The sequence below is a fragment of the Chelonia mydas genome, chromosome 4, assembly GCF_015237465.2.
Source record: "Chelonia mydas isolate rCheMyd1 chromosome 4, rCheMyd1.pri.v2, whole genome shotgun sequence".
Lineage (NCBI taxonomy): Eukaryota > Metazoa > Chordata > Testudines > Cheloniidae > Chelonia > Chelonia mydas.
In genome coordinates, this window is record NC_057852.1 from 40,815,724 (window position 1) to 40,828,278 (window position 12,555).

The 12,555-nt window shown below is 37.9% G+C and overlaps 1 protein-coding gene across 6 annotated transcripts in view; it reads right to left on the bottom strand.

Annotated features, from left to right (window-relative positions):
- The window catches only part of PRDM5 (PR/SET domain 5), a 141,585-nt gene that overhangs the window by 80,723 nt on the left and 48,307 nt on the right, over positions 1 to 12,555 (bottom strand). For all 6 annotated transcript variants that reach the window (XM_043545538.1, XM_043545539.1, XM_043545536.1 and 3 more), the window contains 2 exons: positions 7,777 to 7,861; positions 6,355 to 6,512 (listed from right to left, as the gene is read on the bottom strand). In XM_043545538.1, the coding sequence (XP_043401473.1) occupies positions 6,355 to 6,512; positions 7,777 to 7,861 (243 nt within the window). The remainder of the gene's footprint in view (positions 1 to 6,354; positions 6,513 to 7,776; positions 7,862 to 12,555) is intronic.

A 12,555-nucleotide genomic window follows, 5' to 3' on the forward strand; every position in this document is an offset into this window, starting at 1 on the left:
CCAAATAATACATAACGTCATCAAAATTAAGTGCACCTCAAAAGCACATTTTCTCAGTTAATTACAGTCTACTCGTAGCCCACTGCTGATCTGCCTATTCTCAAGACACCAATTTAAAATTTAGCAAAATAAAATCTCTCAAATCTAGAACCTATCCCCTAGTCTCAGCTTCATTTGCTAATCTGAAACAGAAGACAGAAGTATTGTACTGAGAGCCTTGCTTACCTCAGTAAAAATTCACCATAGCTGAAATAGCCTCCTCAAAGTCATAAACAAGACAGAAAGCTAAGCTTGGCTGAATCTTGTAAACAAACTTCACAGCTGCTGATGCTGATCTCTGGAGCTTGTGAAAGAATCAGCTTTTATCCTACATCTGTAAATTTCAAATCACTTCCTCTGGTTTTTTATTGTAATGAAGTACTATCCCACTATTGCCAGTAAATGAAGCTGTACAATATGTTATCTAACCAAATTGCCTATAATTTTCTGATAAAGGGAAGTTTTAAAGAATCCGCTTCTAAATACTGCATTTAGCTCACAAGGATCTTAATTGAAAGCTATTGTGCCCCAAGGGAAAGGGGAGTGACTGGAAGTGTTTTATCACACACACGGATTATGGTTTATAAAATTATGTTCATTAAACAGTGAATTTCATAGCCTGAGGGTAAACATGAATATGGTATATAAATGCACACTCTATATTCTCCTCGTGGCAGGGAAATCCCTAATGTCATAGGACATTCATAGCTACTCCACAAACAGGGTGGGAGAGTGGTGGAAAGAGGGGCAGTGAAATTATTTACGTGCAGCCTGTAGCCCTTTTGGGTCACATACTCACATTCATTTTTAACCCAAATGTCCTTTCTCATGGCTAGCAATACCAAGATGTTACAGTATACTAATAGCCATCTGTAGTGGATTGCAAAAACCACAGCCAGAACAATGATCAGATAAATAAATCAGCACAGGACTCTTTCATTCATAGATACTTATTCTTTCAAACATTCCTTTGTTATTAAAGAACAAAGCCTTGCTACTTTACACCTATTTATTGGTGTATGTCCACAAGAGAGAGGGGGGGACTTTTAAGAAGGTGCCTTGAGACTGCATGGCTCAGACAGTGCAATGACTGAAAATGGGATACAGAGGCTTTCACCTCAGTCTGTAGCTCAAATCCAGCCTAAGTCACATATAGCAGAAAGGCCACTGAATGACCCTCAAATGGCTATGTAAAATAAATTGATCATTTCAGTCTGGTTCTTAGTGGTTCACATCATAATTAGCATTAGTTGATATCCTTAGTGACATTCTCAGCAGCGAGGCCAAGGATTGACTGGGCGTGAAGAGACTGAACTACCTTCTCACCTCAATAGGTGGTTCCTCCAGAACAGGGTTGAGACATATTGATGAGACACTGTGGGGAAGCTTGCAGTGCTGCTGTCTGTGCTGTACCTGTTCTGTGGATAAATAGAAGGGTTCAGTCTCCAGGGCTGTCAATCTGGCACTTTTCACGAGCGCAAAAGTCACTTCCTTTTATTCAAAACACCCTACTCTAGAATGATTTTCTGTTTGTTAGTTCTATGGGTGCAGGACCCATCCATTGTCACTTAAAAGCCCTTCGCAGCTTCTCTCAGATACGGCCTTTTAGCTACAATATAGGAGTCCACCTGTATTTCTAAAGCTCATAATTGAGACAAAAACCTAAATGTGTAATAGATGCGAAAGTGCACCTTGAGATGAATGCATCATTGTCATCATCGCACACTTCTCACAATCACATGTTCACTTGCTCACACCATGCGTTCTTTGGGTTTGTTAGAAATGCACATGGGTTCTAGAGTAGGAGACTCCTAACTGGAAAACTGGCTTAGTATTTTTGATGTGCTCACATGAAATTTGAAGGTTCAACTAATAACGCTTTAGCTGCTGTTACAAAATTACATCTAACTGTATAATAAATATACAAAATACTGTATAATAGTACACACACACACACACAGTATATTGTATACACCAACTTTTGTATTTTAAAAGATACGATTAATATACATGCAGTAGCAAAAACACTGAGCAGGATTTAATCATACAAGTGTAGACTATCATATATCCAATCCCCCCGCCACACACACACACACACACCCCCAGGTGATGCCCCTAATTTGAATGTAATAGAACAGATTGCAGCTGCTTTCATAAGCAGCTGACCTCCACTGGGAGCAAGCTGAAGCAGCAAGCACCAAGGCCTGTATTTTCTGCAGTCAAAAGGAGGGTGCCCATTATCCTTATAGAACTCCTTGGGCTGCATTTACCAGTTTAGGCTCTGATTCAGCAAGGTACTTAAGCAACTGCCTAATACTAACAATGTGAGTAGTCTCATTGACTTCAGTAGGACTATTCACACGCCTAAATAAAAGCTAAATATCTAGCAGTTTTCATCCATAGACCTCACAGTGCTTCACAGTTGTTAACGTACTTATCCTCAAAATACCCTTGCAAGGTAGGAAAGTATTATCATCCTCATTTTTAGAGATGGAAAACTGAAGCACAATCAGACTGAGTGACTTGCACAAAAGGTCGGTGGCAAAGCACGACACTGAGCATGGGTCTTCCAAGTCCTAGGCTAGAACCTGATCCACAGGCTTGAGTACATTGCTGAATCAGGGCCTTGGAAAAGTATCTAATCCACTCAGTTGTTATCCAAAGCTCTTTTCTACAAAGTCAGTGGTTGAAAATTTGGATACAGGACTGAACCCAGGTTTTTGGAAAGCGTATCAACACAGAAAAGGTCTATCTACACTGGGAATATTTGTAAGCATTTTACTGCATTAGTGCAGCTCACACAGTAATGTAAATAGAGGAAGGTGCAACACAGGCAGAGATGCTTGAAAATAATTTTCCTCATTTGAATTTTATCCTTATTAGGAAACCACTGCTTATACATTCCAGTGTTTTGCATGGCATGGAAATGCATATACTATAGACTTGATTCATTCAGAATCTGGGCCGGCACAGGGCACCTTGTGTTGCAAAGTCTGCACAGGGGGAGGATGTGGCACCCAAGACACCCACAACTCTTATTCCGACAGGGGGGTTGCAGCTAGCCATTGGCATCTGTTCTGGAGGATGATGAGACCAAGGCAGCTGGGAAGGGGCTGCTATGCAACATTCCCTAGGAAGCTTTAACTAGCATGGGTCTTGTAGAATTCTATTCTCAACCCCAACATACAGCTGCTTATTCTAGTAGAACCCCCATGGTAGTGCCATCAGTACAGCTGTCTATCTTTTCTTGAGTGAATACCCCTTGACTAGCTCTAAGCCCTTCTGCATCTTGTGTCTGCTGAGTTCGTCAAGGATCTTAACATTCTCTTCCCTGACAACATCTGCAACATGTAGTCAACAGGCAATGAAAGGGTGGGGGAAACAAAGCCAGATACTTCTGCGTACAAAAATAATTTGTACTATATGCCCACTTTCATCAGGTCTGATCTTCCATCATGAAAGGTAACAGGGTTTCTCTCCAGCACAATTCCAACACTGCTCACCTCCACTAAATACTACTGCTCTCCTCTTCCACAGAAAGGAACTGTGCATATCAAGTGCCTATTTAATTCTGTAGACTAGGCTTTTCAGAGGAGCCTAAGGATACATCTATACTGCAAAAAACAACCCCATCCCTGTCTTCCCCCAACCCCACAACAAAAAGAAACAACATAGCAGCAGGTCTCATAGCCCTGGGTCAACTGACTCAGACTCACAGGGCTTGAATCACAGAGCTAAACAACAGTGTAGACATTTGAGCTCGGAATTGAGTCCGGACTCCAAAACCCTCCCCCTTCACTGGGTTTCAGAGTCCGGGATCCAGCCCAAGCCCGAATGTCAACATTGCTATTTTTAGCTCCCAGCGCAAGCCCGGGGCAGTTGACCAGGCTCTGAGATTCATTACCATGCAGTGGTTTTTTTTTTGCTGTGTAGACTTATCCCAAGTGAGTTAACTCCCATCTCCCACTGAAATTCCATGAGAGCTGGGCACCTAATTCTCTTCAGCTTCTTTGAAAAGCCCAGTCTTAACCTGCACAGTGGGCAGCACTCCCCAGAACCTGAGCCGTGTTTAAAAGTACTACTTTATTCTGACACTTCCCCACAACACCAACTTAGGTATCCTCTAAACATTAATCAAACAAACAAACAAAAAAACCTTCATCCAAATGATACATATAAAATTCAAAGAGGGGAAAACACTTCCATCCTGTTTCTTATTATAAATGAAAGTCTGTCATATAATGCTAGATGCAGTGAAAAAGCCAAAAAGGTTTTTCAAATCTGACAATACGTTTTCCATTACATACTGTTTATTTGTCTGTTTTTTAACCATAGCACACACCATTCCTACTGCACATTTATAACCAAGCTGCTTCAGTACAGTAAAAGTATTCTGAAACTGGAAAAGCGCCATCAGCCGATTTGGGTGCAAACATTTACTTTCACCCAAAGAAAATAAAACAGATACAGTATTCCCATAGGATTACACACACACACACACACCCCCAATCAGGAGGATGTAGATTAAACAAACAAAACCACGAAAAAAAAGCATAAATGAAATATGTGATAGAGTAGGATGGTATGAAGTTTTAAATTTCCATCTCATTGGGATAACTACATTGTCAACAAGTCACTGACCCCTCTACCTCTTGTGAATAGTGCAGTCCTCTTAAATCATGGCCATACAAATAGACTAGCACCCCTTCTATCATATAGTTTGTGCCACGCTGTTTGTTCAACGTACACAGGGATTTATTGTGTTTTAAAGAAAGTAAGTTGCTTGGACTTGAAGAGGTTGACAGGACTTGTCGCTGTTGTGTCATTAAATGCACAGATCTTTTTTTTTGTTGTTTCTCTGTGCATTGTCTTTATCTAACGGGACTAAGACAGTCTCTGCATTACTAGCATACAGACTCAAGAAATAAGTATTATTGCAAAGTGTGGGAATAATTATGACAAAAACTAAACAAGATATTTACCAGATGATCAACTATAAAGTTTGCACATTTCTCTCAGTTAGCAGAATCTGTAATCTTCAGCAAATATATGATCCGATCTTGCAAGGTTTACTCAAAGAATCTTTACATGAGCAAAGCCACTGACTTTAAGTAAGGGTTGCAGTATGGGGCCAAAAGGATATGGTAGTTCATTCATTATTCTTGCTTGATTCTGAAGTTCTTATTCAGGCAAAACTCTCTATTGGACATCAGATCAAGGTTATTATAACAAAATGTGTAGATTTTCTTAGTTTTTAGATACAGAAGTAGCTGGCCAGATTAAGTATTTCAGGAATTTTCATAAAACTATATCCACTTGGTAAGGTCTTGTTTTTTGATGGTTGTTTTTTTTAAAATGAAGTTACACATGCAAGTTATGATCATAATATAAATGGCAGCTAGCTTTGTCTTTCAGCATGCTTGTGCATACGTTCTGTTTTGGAGGGAGTGGGGGGGGAGTCATCACTGTTTCATCCTGTAAGAGACATTATTATTACTTTCATATGATTTATGACTGAAAGTACAAGAGATGGTGCAAAGATCCTGTGCCAAATTCCCAGATGGCATATAACATGAGCCACACTGTGAAAACCTTATAAGTATAGGTATATCAGTTTCATCAAAGTGGAGGGGGGAAGCAAGGAGTTCCAAAGACTGGGCAGGAAATCAGCCAGATAATTTCTTTTTTTACAGTCTTGTAATTCTGAAGCAGCAGTCATGGGTAGCCTTGCCATTGAAAATGTAACGTAGGGTTAAAAGTAATGACAGGCATTACAGAAATTAGGACAGGCAGATTTGAGTTTAAATCAACAGAAATAGAGCATCCTTTCACGTGTACATTCTTAGGGTAGTGTTTCTTCTGATGTTTCAGTAATGTATTATTTAACACTACCAAATGCAAATAATATATTGTTTGAAAGTATCTCCTGATAAGTACGATTAGGAATGACTGCAACAGCATTATTGCTCATTTTGTTCAAATATGATCATTCTTTTTTAAGCCAAAAACTAGAGACCTTTTAGATCAGATAAATATTTGACTTGATAACATATAAAAACAAACCAGAAGACTCAAAATAGGGATTTATTCAGTGCATTTAGCAGAAGAATCATTTCTGTGTGTTTGTATTTTACTGGAATTCATTTAGTATCTTGAGATCTTGGTTATAACAAAGAACACTAGAAAATACATTTTCCAATACTTTAATCTCATGTTTATAAGCATGCCAGAGCTTAATGATCAACCATTTAAAAGAAAAATAGCTGCATATCTGAGGCTGGCAGACCTGTAAACAACAACAGCAGAGTGCTTTACCTTCTTGTGATTCTTGTAAACATTTCTGTGGGCAAATCCCTTTCCACAAAGCTTGCATTTATAAGGTTTATCTTCACTGTGTATTATTTTGTGTGCAGTCACTTGATCAAGTCGTTTGAAGGACTTATTGCAAACCTCGCAGGTGTAGGGGCGTTTTTCTGCAGAAAATGAGTGGGGGACATTTAATCTCCTGTTTATACAGGGGGAGAAGATGAAAGGCAGAGACAGTCATCTCCTCAGAGAGATTTTTGCAATTAAGTCAACCCAATTAAGATTAAACCAATTAGAAAGACATCTAATGCCCTTTATGTTAGACAGTTAAGTCACTTCATAAAAGATGAGCTATGGTGTATCTCAAGAAATTGGCACATTCTTTGCAATAATCATTGCTAACACTAAATTCTGATTAATTAGCTTAAATCAAAAGAGAATGACTTCAAAGAGGAAAAGCCTGTTTCCAGATTACAAATGTGAAAGAGGGCATGACAGTTTAAATGTTTTAAAAGTTAATTAACAATATACATATCATATTAGTTTCGAAAACCAAAAGTTGCTATGCAAAAGCCTTTCTGCTTGAACTGGTGACTCAAACCCAAGCCCTGTAGTCTCACCCAAAAGCGTCAAAAATAAGCTAAAAGCCTCTGGATAAAGCTTATTTTAAAATAAATGTGATTGCAGTATGTTGAAACCAAGAAAGCAGATATGTTAAAAGGCTCCGCTGTTACAAAATCCTGTATGTTTAAACTTTAATGTATTTGACAGAACTAAGTTCGTGCCTCCATTGTGTTGGCTGATGTTTCTAATTACTGGATGAAAGATCTAGAAATGCCAGGTTCCAATGATCAAAAACGCTGGCAGTGTCAATTCATATAATGCTGCCAGACCTGCAGATACAAGATGCTGCCAGTCACGGTGACCTGCTCCACCAGCCACCAGGCAGGCTGATATGTTAATGTGTGGTCTACTGCATGGTGTGGAGTATAAATTGCTTTATTCTGACTAGGAGCTCTGTGCTCAAAATGCGAGTCCAATAGAGAATCTGAACATCTCTCCTTTTACCACAGCCCTGCCTAGATCATATCCCAGTTCTGCACCCCTTCCATTCAACCACTAGACACCTAAACCCCTACAGAAAGCAAACAGCAATGTTATTAGTTCCCCAATCCCCATAGCATTGCACTCTCCCATCCCAGCTAGCCTGAAGGAGAAGCTTGAAGAAGCTGCCAGGAGCAGGAGGTTGCACCATTAAATTTGGACCTTCCACTGGTGCAAAGAGAGTTAGCTGGCACCAGATTTACTTTAACTAGCTCCCAAACACTGCAGAATCCATCAGAACATCTATAAAAAAAAATAACATATGGCAATATACCTCAAGGACCAATTCTGGTATACAAGAAAAACCACAGGGTTTTTTTTTTTTACCTGAGTGAGTTATCATATGGCGTTTTAGCTGGTTAGCTGAAATAAATTTCTTGTCACATTCCTGACACTCAAAGATCTCATGAACCTGCAAAATGAGTGTTTAATGATAATTAAATATGTGTCTCAAACAAGATCACACATCTTAGATATACAGAACATCTCTAACAGACTGTAATTATTTCTTAGCTTGTAGCTATGTTAATACTCATGGATATATTGTGATTTCTTCCTTAATTATCCCATGCTGAACAACAGTGTCTCTCAAAAATCAAATCTTCATACTTCTGAACAAACATTTATCACTAAGACAACACACAGGAACAAAGATTATGTAAATATGTAATATCACATTCATTTTAAATCTCATCAATATGGAAACATGAAACAAAAAATAAATACATGTAGAATACCTTGCAAAAATATTTTCAGTTCATTTATTTCCAGTAAGCACGGGCTTATAAATAATAAAAAGGGCTTGAAAGTTTGTCTCTCTCACCAACAGAAGTTGGTCCAATAAGAAATATTACCTCAACCACCATGTCTCTCTAACAACAAAATAACACACATCTAATAATTTTCAGAAAGCGTAATAAATATGAAATGCTATTGGAGTCCACTGTAAATAAAAACATATTTCAACATTATCAAGAATATCAGATTACTAACATCATCATTGATTAACAAAATAAAAACAATCTAGATAAGGATAAAATGACTTAATCCACAATTAAAGAGCTAGCCTTCAACTATTGGATCATAAGATCCAGATATCAAACACTAGCCTTCTTCTCCCTAAACTACATTAATAAATGCAAATGCATTCCATACTATGCACACAGCCCCAGAGGTCAAAACTTTCTAGAGAGTTCTAGCAAAGATATCAAATGTTCTCGTGCACCCAACAGGATGGATCTGTCCAAGCAATCATCTAGGGCCTGGACTTGATGCTGCACTAATGACTGAATTTTGAAGCAAATTAAATATTTTAAATTGTCTCAAGACCAGTTCTAATACTCCACAAGGCTTCCATGCCCTTCCATTTACGTACTATTCAATGTAAACAGGACAAAAGTCTTATTTCTCCAAAAAACCCTTATCCAAAATTAGGTTATGCCCCTCAGTGGACATCATTTTTACTGAAAAATTCCCTGTTTATCCAGATAAATTCCATATTCCCTTCTCCCTATTGATTCATATGGTTTTACTGTATTTTTTTCAGCTTCATTGGTTTTTCTTCTTCTGGGGTTGAAGTTCAGATCTGTATAATTCCACAGACCTGCCACCTCACAATATAGTAATTCCTCCCCAAATATTTCAGACACCTTATTTCAGGAGATGAGTGTTTTTCTTTAGAGTAGACTACTATTTAATGTATCAGAGTCCAGATTGCTCTCTAATTCCATGTAACTGTCTGATTTCAATTTATGAACTTCTATTACACACAATTTGCTTTTCTCCTAAAAAAGGAAATGGCGGTCTTAGTGGGTAAACAAACAGAGGGAAATATTTCTACACATAGGGAAAAAAAGCCTTTTTTTGCCTCTCCCTATATCAAGAATGACTTCACTCAGAAACAGTTTAATTATTTGGTTGCACACACAGCCCTACGATGGTAGATCAAGAGGGATTAAAAAGTCAGACACATTTTTAGAATTGTGATTATCTGACCAAGGTCTATGCACCCTCAACAAATCATATTTCCTCATTTTAAAAAGTGATACTATCAGAAATCTTCATTTGGCCTATTAAAAAGGACAAAAGTTCTTTGAATAACTTTGCAGAGGTGAATCTGAGGTGTATTAACTTTGCAGGGTATAGTTTTAAAAAGGCTACGCTTCTGTTAAACTTACTCACATTACTTCACTCCTGTTCCACTGGGATCAGTGAGACCACATGTGGAGGAAGGGTATTACTTACCCTGAGTTAGGGGGTAAATAACCAACATGGATTTTCCTTTTTAAAGACAAGTATTATATTTGCTTTTCTCCAGTCCTCTGAGACCTCACCCATCCTCCATGAGTTCTTCAGGATAATGGCTAAAGGTTCTGAGATTGTTTCGGCTAGTTCCTTAAGTACCCTCAGATGAATATCATCAGGCCCTGCTAACCCGTTTACAAATAACTTATCTAAATATTCTTTAACCTGTTCTTTCCTTATTCTGACTTGTGTTCCTTCCCTCTTGCTGTTAATATTAATTATGTTAAGTATTTGGTCACCATTAACTTTTTTAGAGAAGACTGAAGCAAAATAGGCATTAAACATCTCAGCCTTCGTGATGTCATCCGTTATTAACTCTCCTTCCCCACTAACTAACTGACCTATACTTTCCTTCATCTTTCTCTTGCTCCTAATGTATTTATTCAACCTCGTCTTATTGCCTTTTGTGTCCCTTGTGAGTTTCCTTGTACTTTAGCCTCTCATTTTATCCCTACACGTTTGCGCTATTCCTTCACATTGGGATAGTTTGCTGTTGTGCCCTTAATATTGTCTCTTTGAGAAACTGCCAGTTCTCCTGAACTTCTTTTTTCCTTAGATTTTCTTCCCACAGGACCTTATCTTGTTAAAGTCTCTTTTTTCAAGTCCATTGTGCTTCTTCTGCAGCTCTCACTCCTTCCTTTACTTCAAATCATGAAACCTATCATGTCATGTTTCAGAGTAACAGCCGTTTTAGTCTGTATTCGCAAAAAGAAAAGGAGTACTTGTGGCACCTTAGAGACTAACCAATTTATCTGAGCTCACGAAAGCTTATGCTCAAATAAATTGGTTAGTCTCTAAGGTGCCACAAGTACTCCTTTTCTTATCATGTCATGATCACTTTCACCTAAATTACTTTCTATATTCACAACCACTTCCTCCCTTTTAGTCAGAATCAAGTCTAAAATGGCTGTCTTCCCGATTACTTCCTCCACCTTCTGAAACAAGAAGCTGTCCCCAATACATTTCAAGAAATTATATATTTTGTGTTTTGGCGTATTAATTTAACTACCCAGACATCTATTGGAAAAGTCTCCCATAACTACCAGGTCTTGCATTTTGGATATTTCTGTTATTTGTTCTAGAAATGATTCATCTACCTCCTCCTGCTGATTTGGTAGTCTATAGGGGACCCCTGCCGTGACATGGCCCTGCTTTTTTCCCTTTTTATCCTTACCCAGAGACTTTCAATGGTCTGCCTCTCGCCTCCTTCTGGTGTATATATTCTTGATGTATAATGCAACTCCTCCCCCTTTTTGTTCCCCCATCTCTCCTTCCTGAACAAGCTATACACCTCTTTACCAATACTCCAGTCATGAGATTTATCCCACCCAGTCTCAGTGATGCCAATTAAGTCATAATTTATCTTATGGACTAGTACTTCCAGTTCTTCCTCTTTCTTCCCTATATGCCTTGCATTTGTGCACATACATCTAAGATGCTGAGCAAATTACCCTACTATTTTCCGTCTTGTTGTTCCTATTGTAATTTTCCATGTTTGACAAGCTTGATGGTGGATCAGCGATAAATAGACATTCAATCAATCTGCCATTAGTGCCACAGGCAAAGCTTGTCAACGGATCCTTTGACTGGCAGGATCTGCAGGAATTTATAACAACTGCGACAAAATAATGATCTTATCTATAAGCCTAAATGATATGCCTACAAAAGTGGGACGTTCCTGATTTGCAGCATCACATGGCTACCTTAGGTTTCAGAGTAGCGGCCGTGTTAGTCTGTATCCGCAAAAAGAAAAGGAGTACTTGTGCCACCTTAGAGACTAACAATTTATTTGAGCATAAACTATGTGAGCTGTAGCTCACGAAAGCTTATGTTCTAATAAATTTGTTAGTCTCTAAAATGCCACAAGTACTCCTTTTCTTTTTATAGCTACCTTAATGTGCAATGGTTTGTGGGTACCATGCTAAAACAAAACAGGATGCATTTTGATTAGGTTTGAGAAGGCATGGTAGAATTGGTAAGTCTTTTTCAAGAAAAAGTACAGAAGAACATTAACGCTAGCAAGTAAATCACAAAAAGCTAGTACAAGGGATTACCACTCCTCTTGCAACATCTTATTTTAATTGATACCATTTACATCCTCACTGGATTTAGGTTATAACTGGACATTATTAGAGACTTATAGTTAATCTGATAAACATTACAATGTAGGTTTTTGTAGAAATGGGCCCTCTAAGGTTCTGGTAATTTATCAAATTAATCTTGCTGGGTCTTCCTTTGGGTAGAATGGATTCCAAATCTCATATTCATAACCTTGTATTTCCATACTTACTCCATTATTTTCAGGATATTAACTCTTTCTGTACAGGTTATTAAAGATCACATTATTTCAATGTATGCACAAAAATTATTATTATTTTTTGGTAAGTGGCACTTTTTATGCTAACCAAATAACTCAAAAAGATTGCATACAACACCCTTAGGACTGTGATGTTATTTTCACAAAGGGTGGTAAGACAAAACTTGTTTGCATTTTTGCATAGGAAGAAAGATTCACAGATTTACTTTAATGGCTAAAATACACTTGGATTCACTTCCCTCCTTGTGAACTGCAGACAAAAAAATAAAAAAATAAAAAGCAGACAATTTTGTTTTAGCTTGGTAATGTGAACATGACACACACATGAAATTTTATATTTGGTAAAAGATACATTAGAATGAAACCAGGATTTTTGGTTTGATCTACTGTGGATACAAAAATAAATAATCATACTCAAAGAAAAGGCACTGCTTTTGTAACCACAAAAAAGACTACCCAATAGTTTGTATTACAGCAGCTCTCAA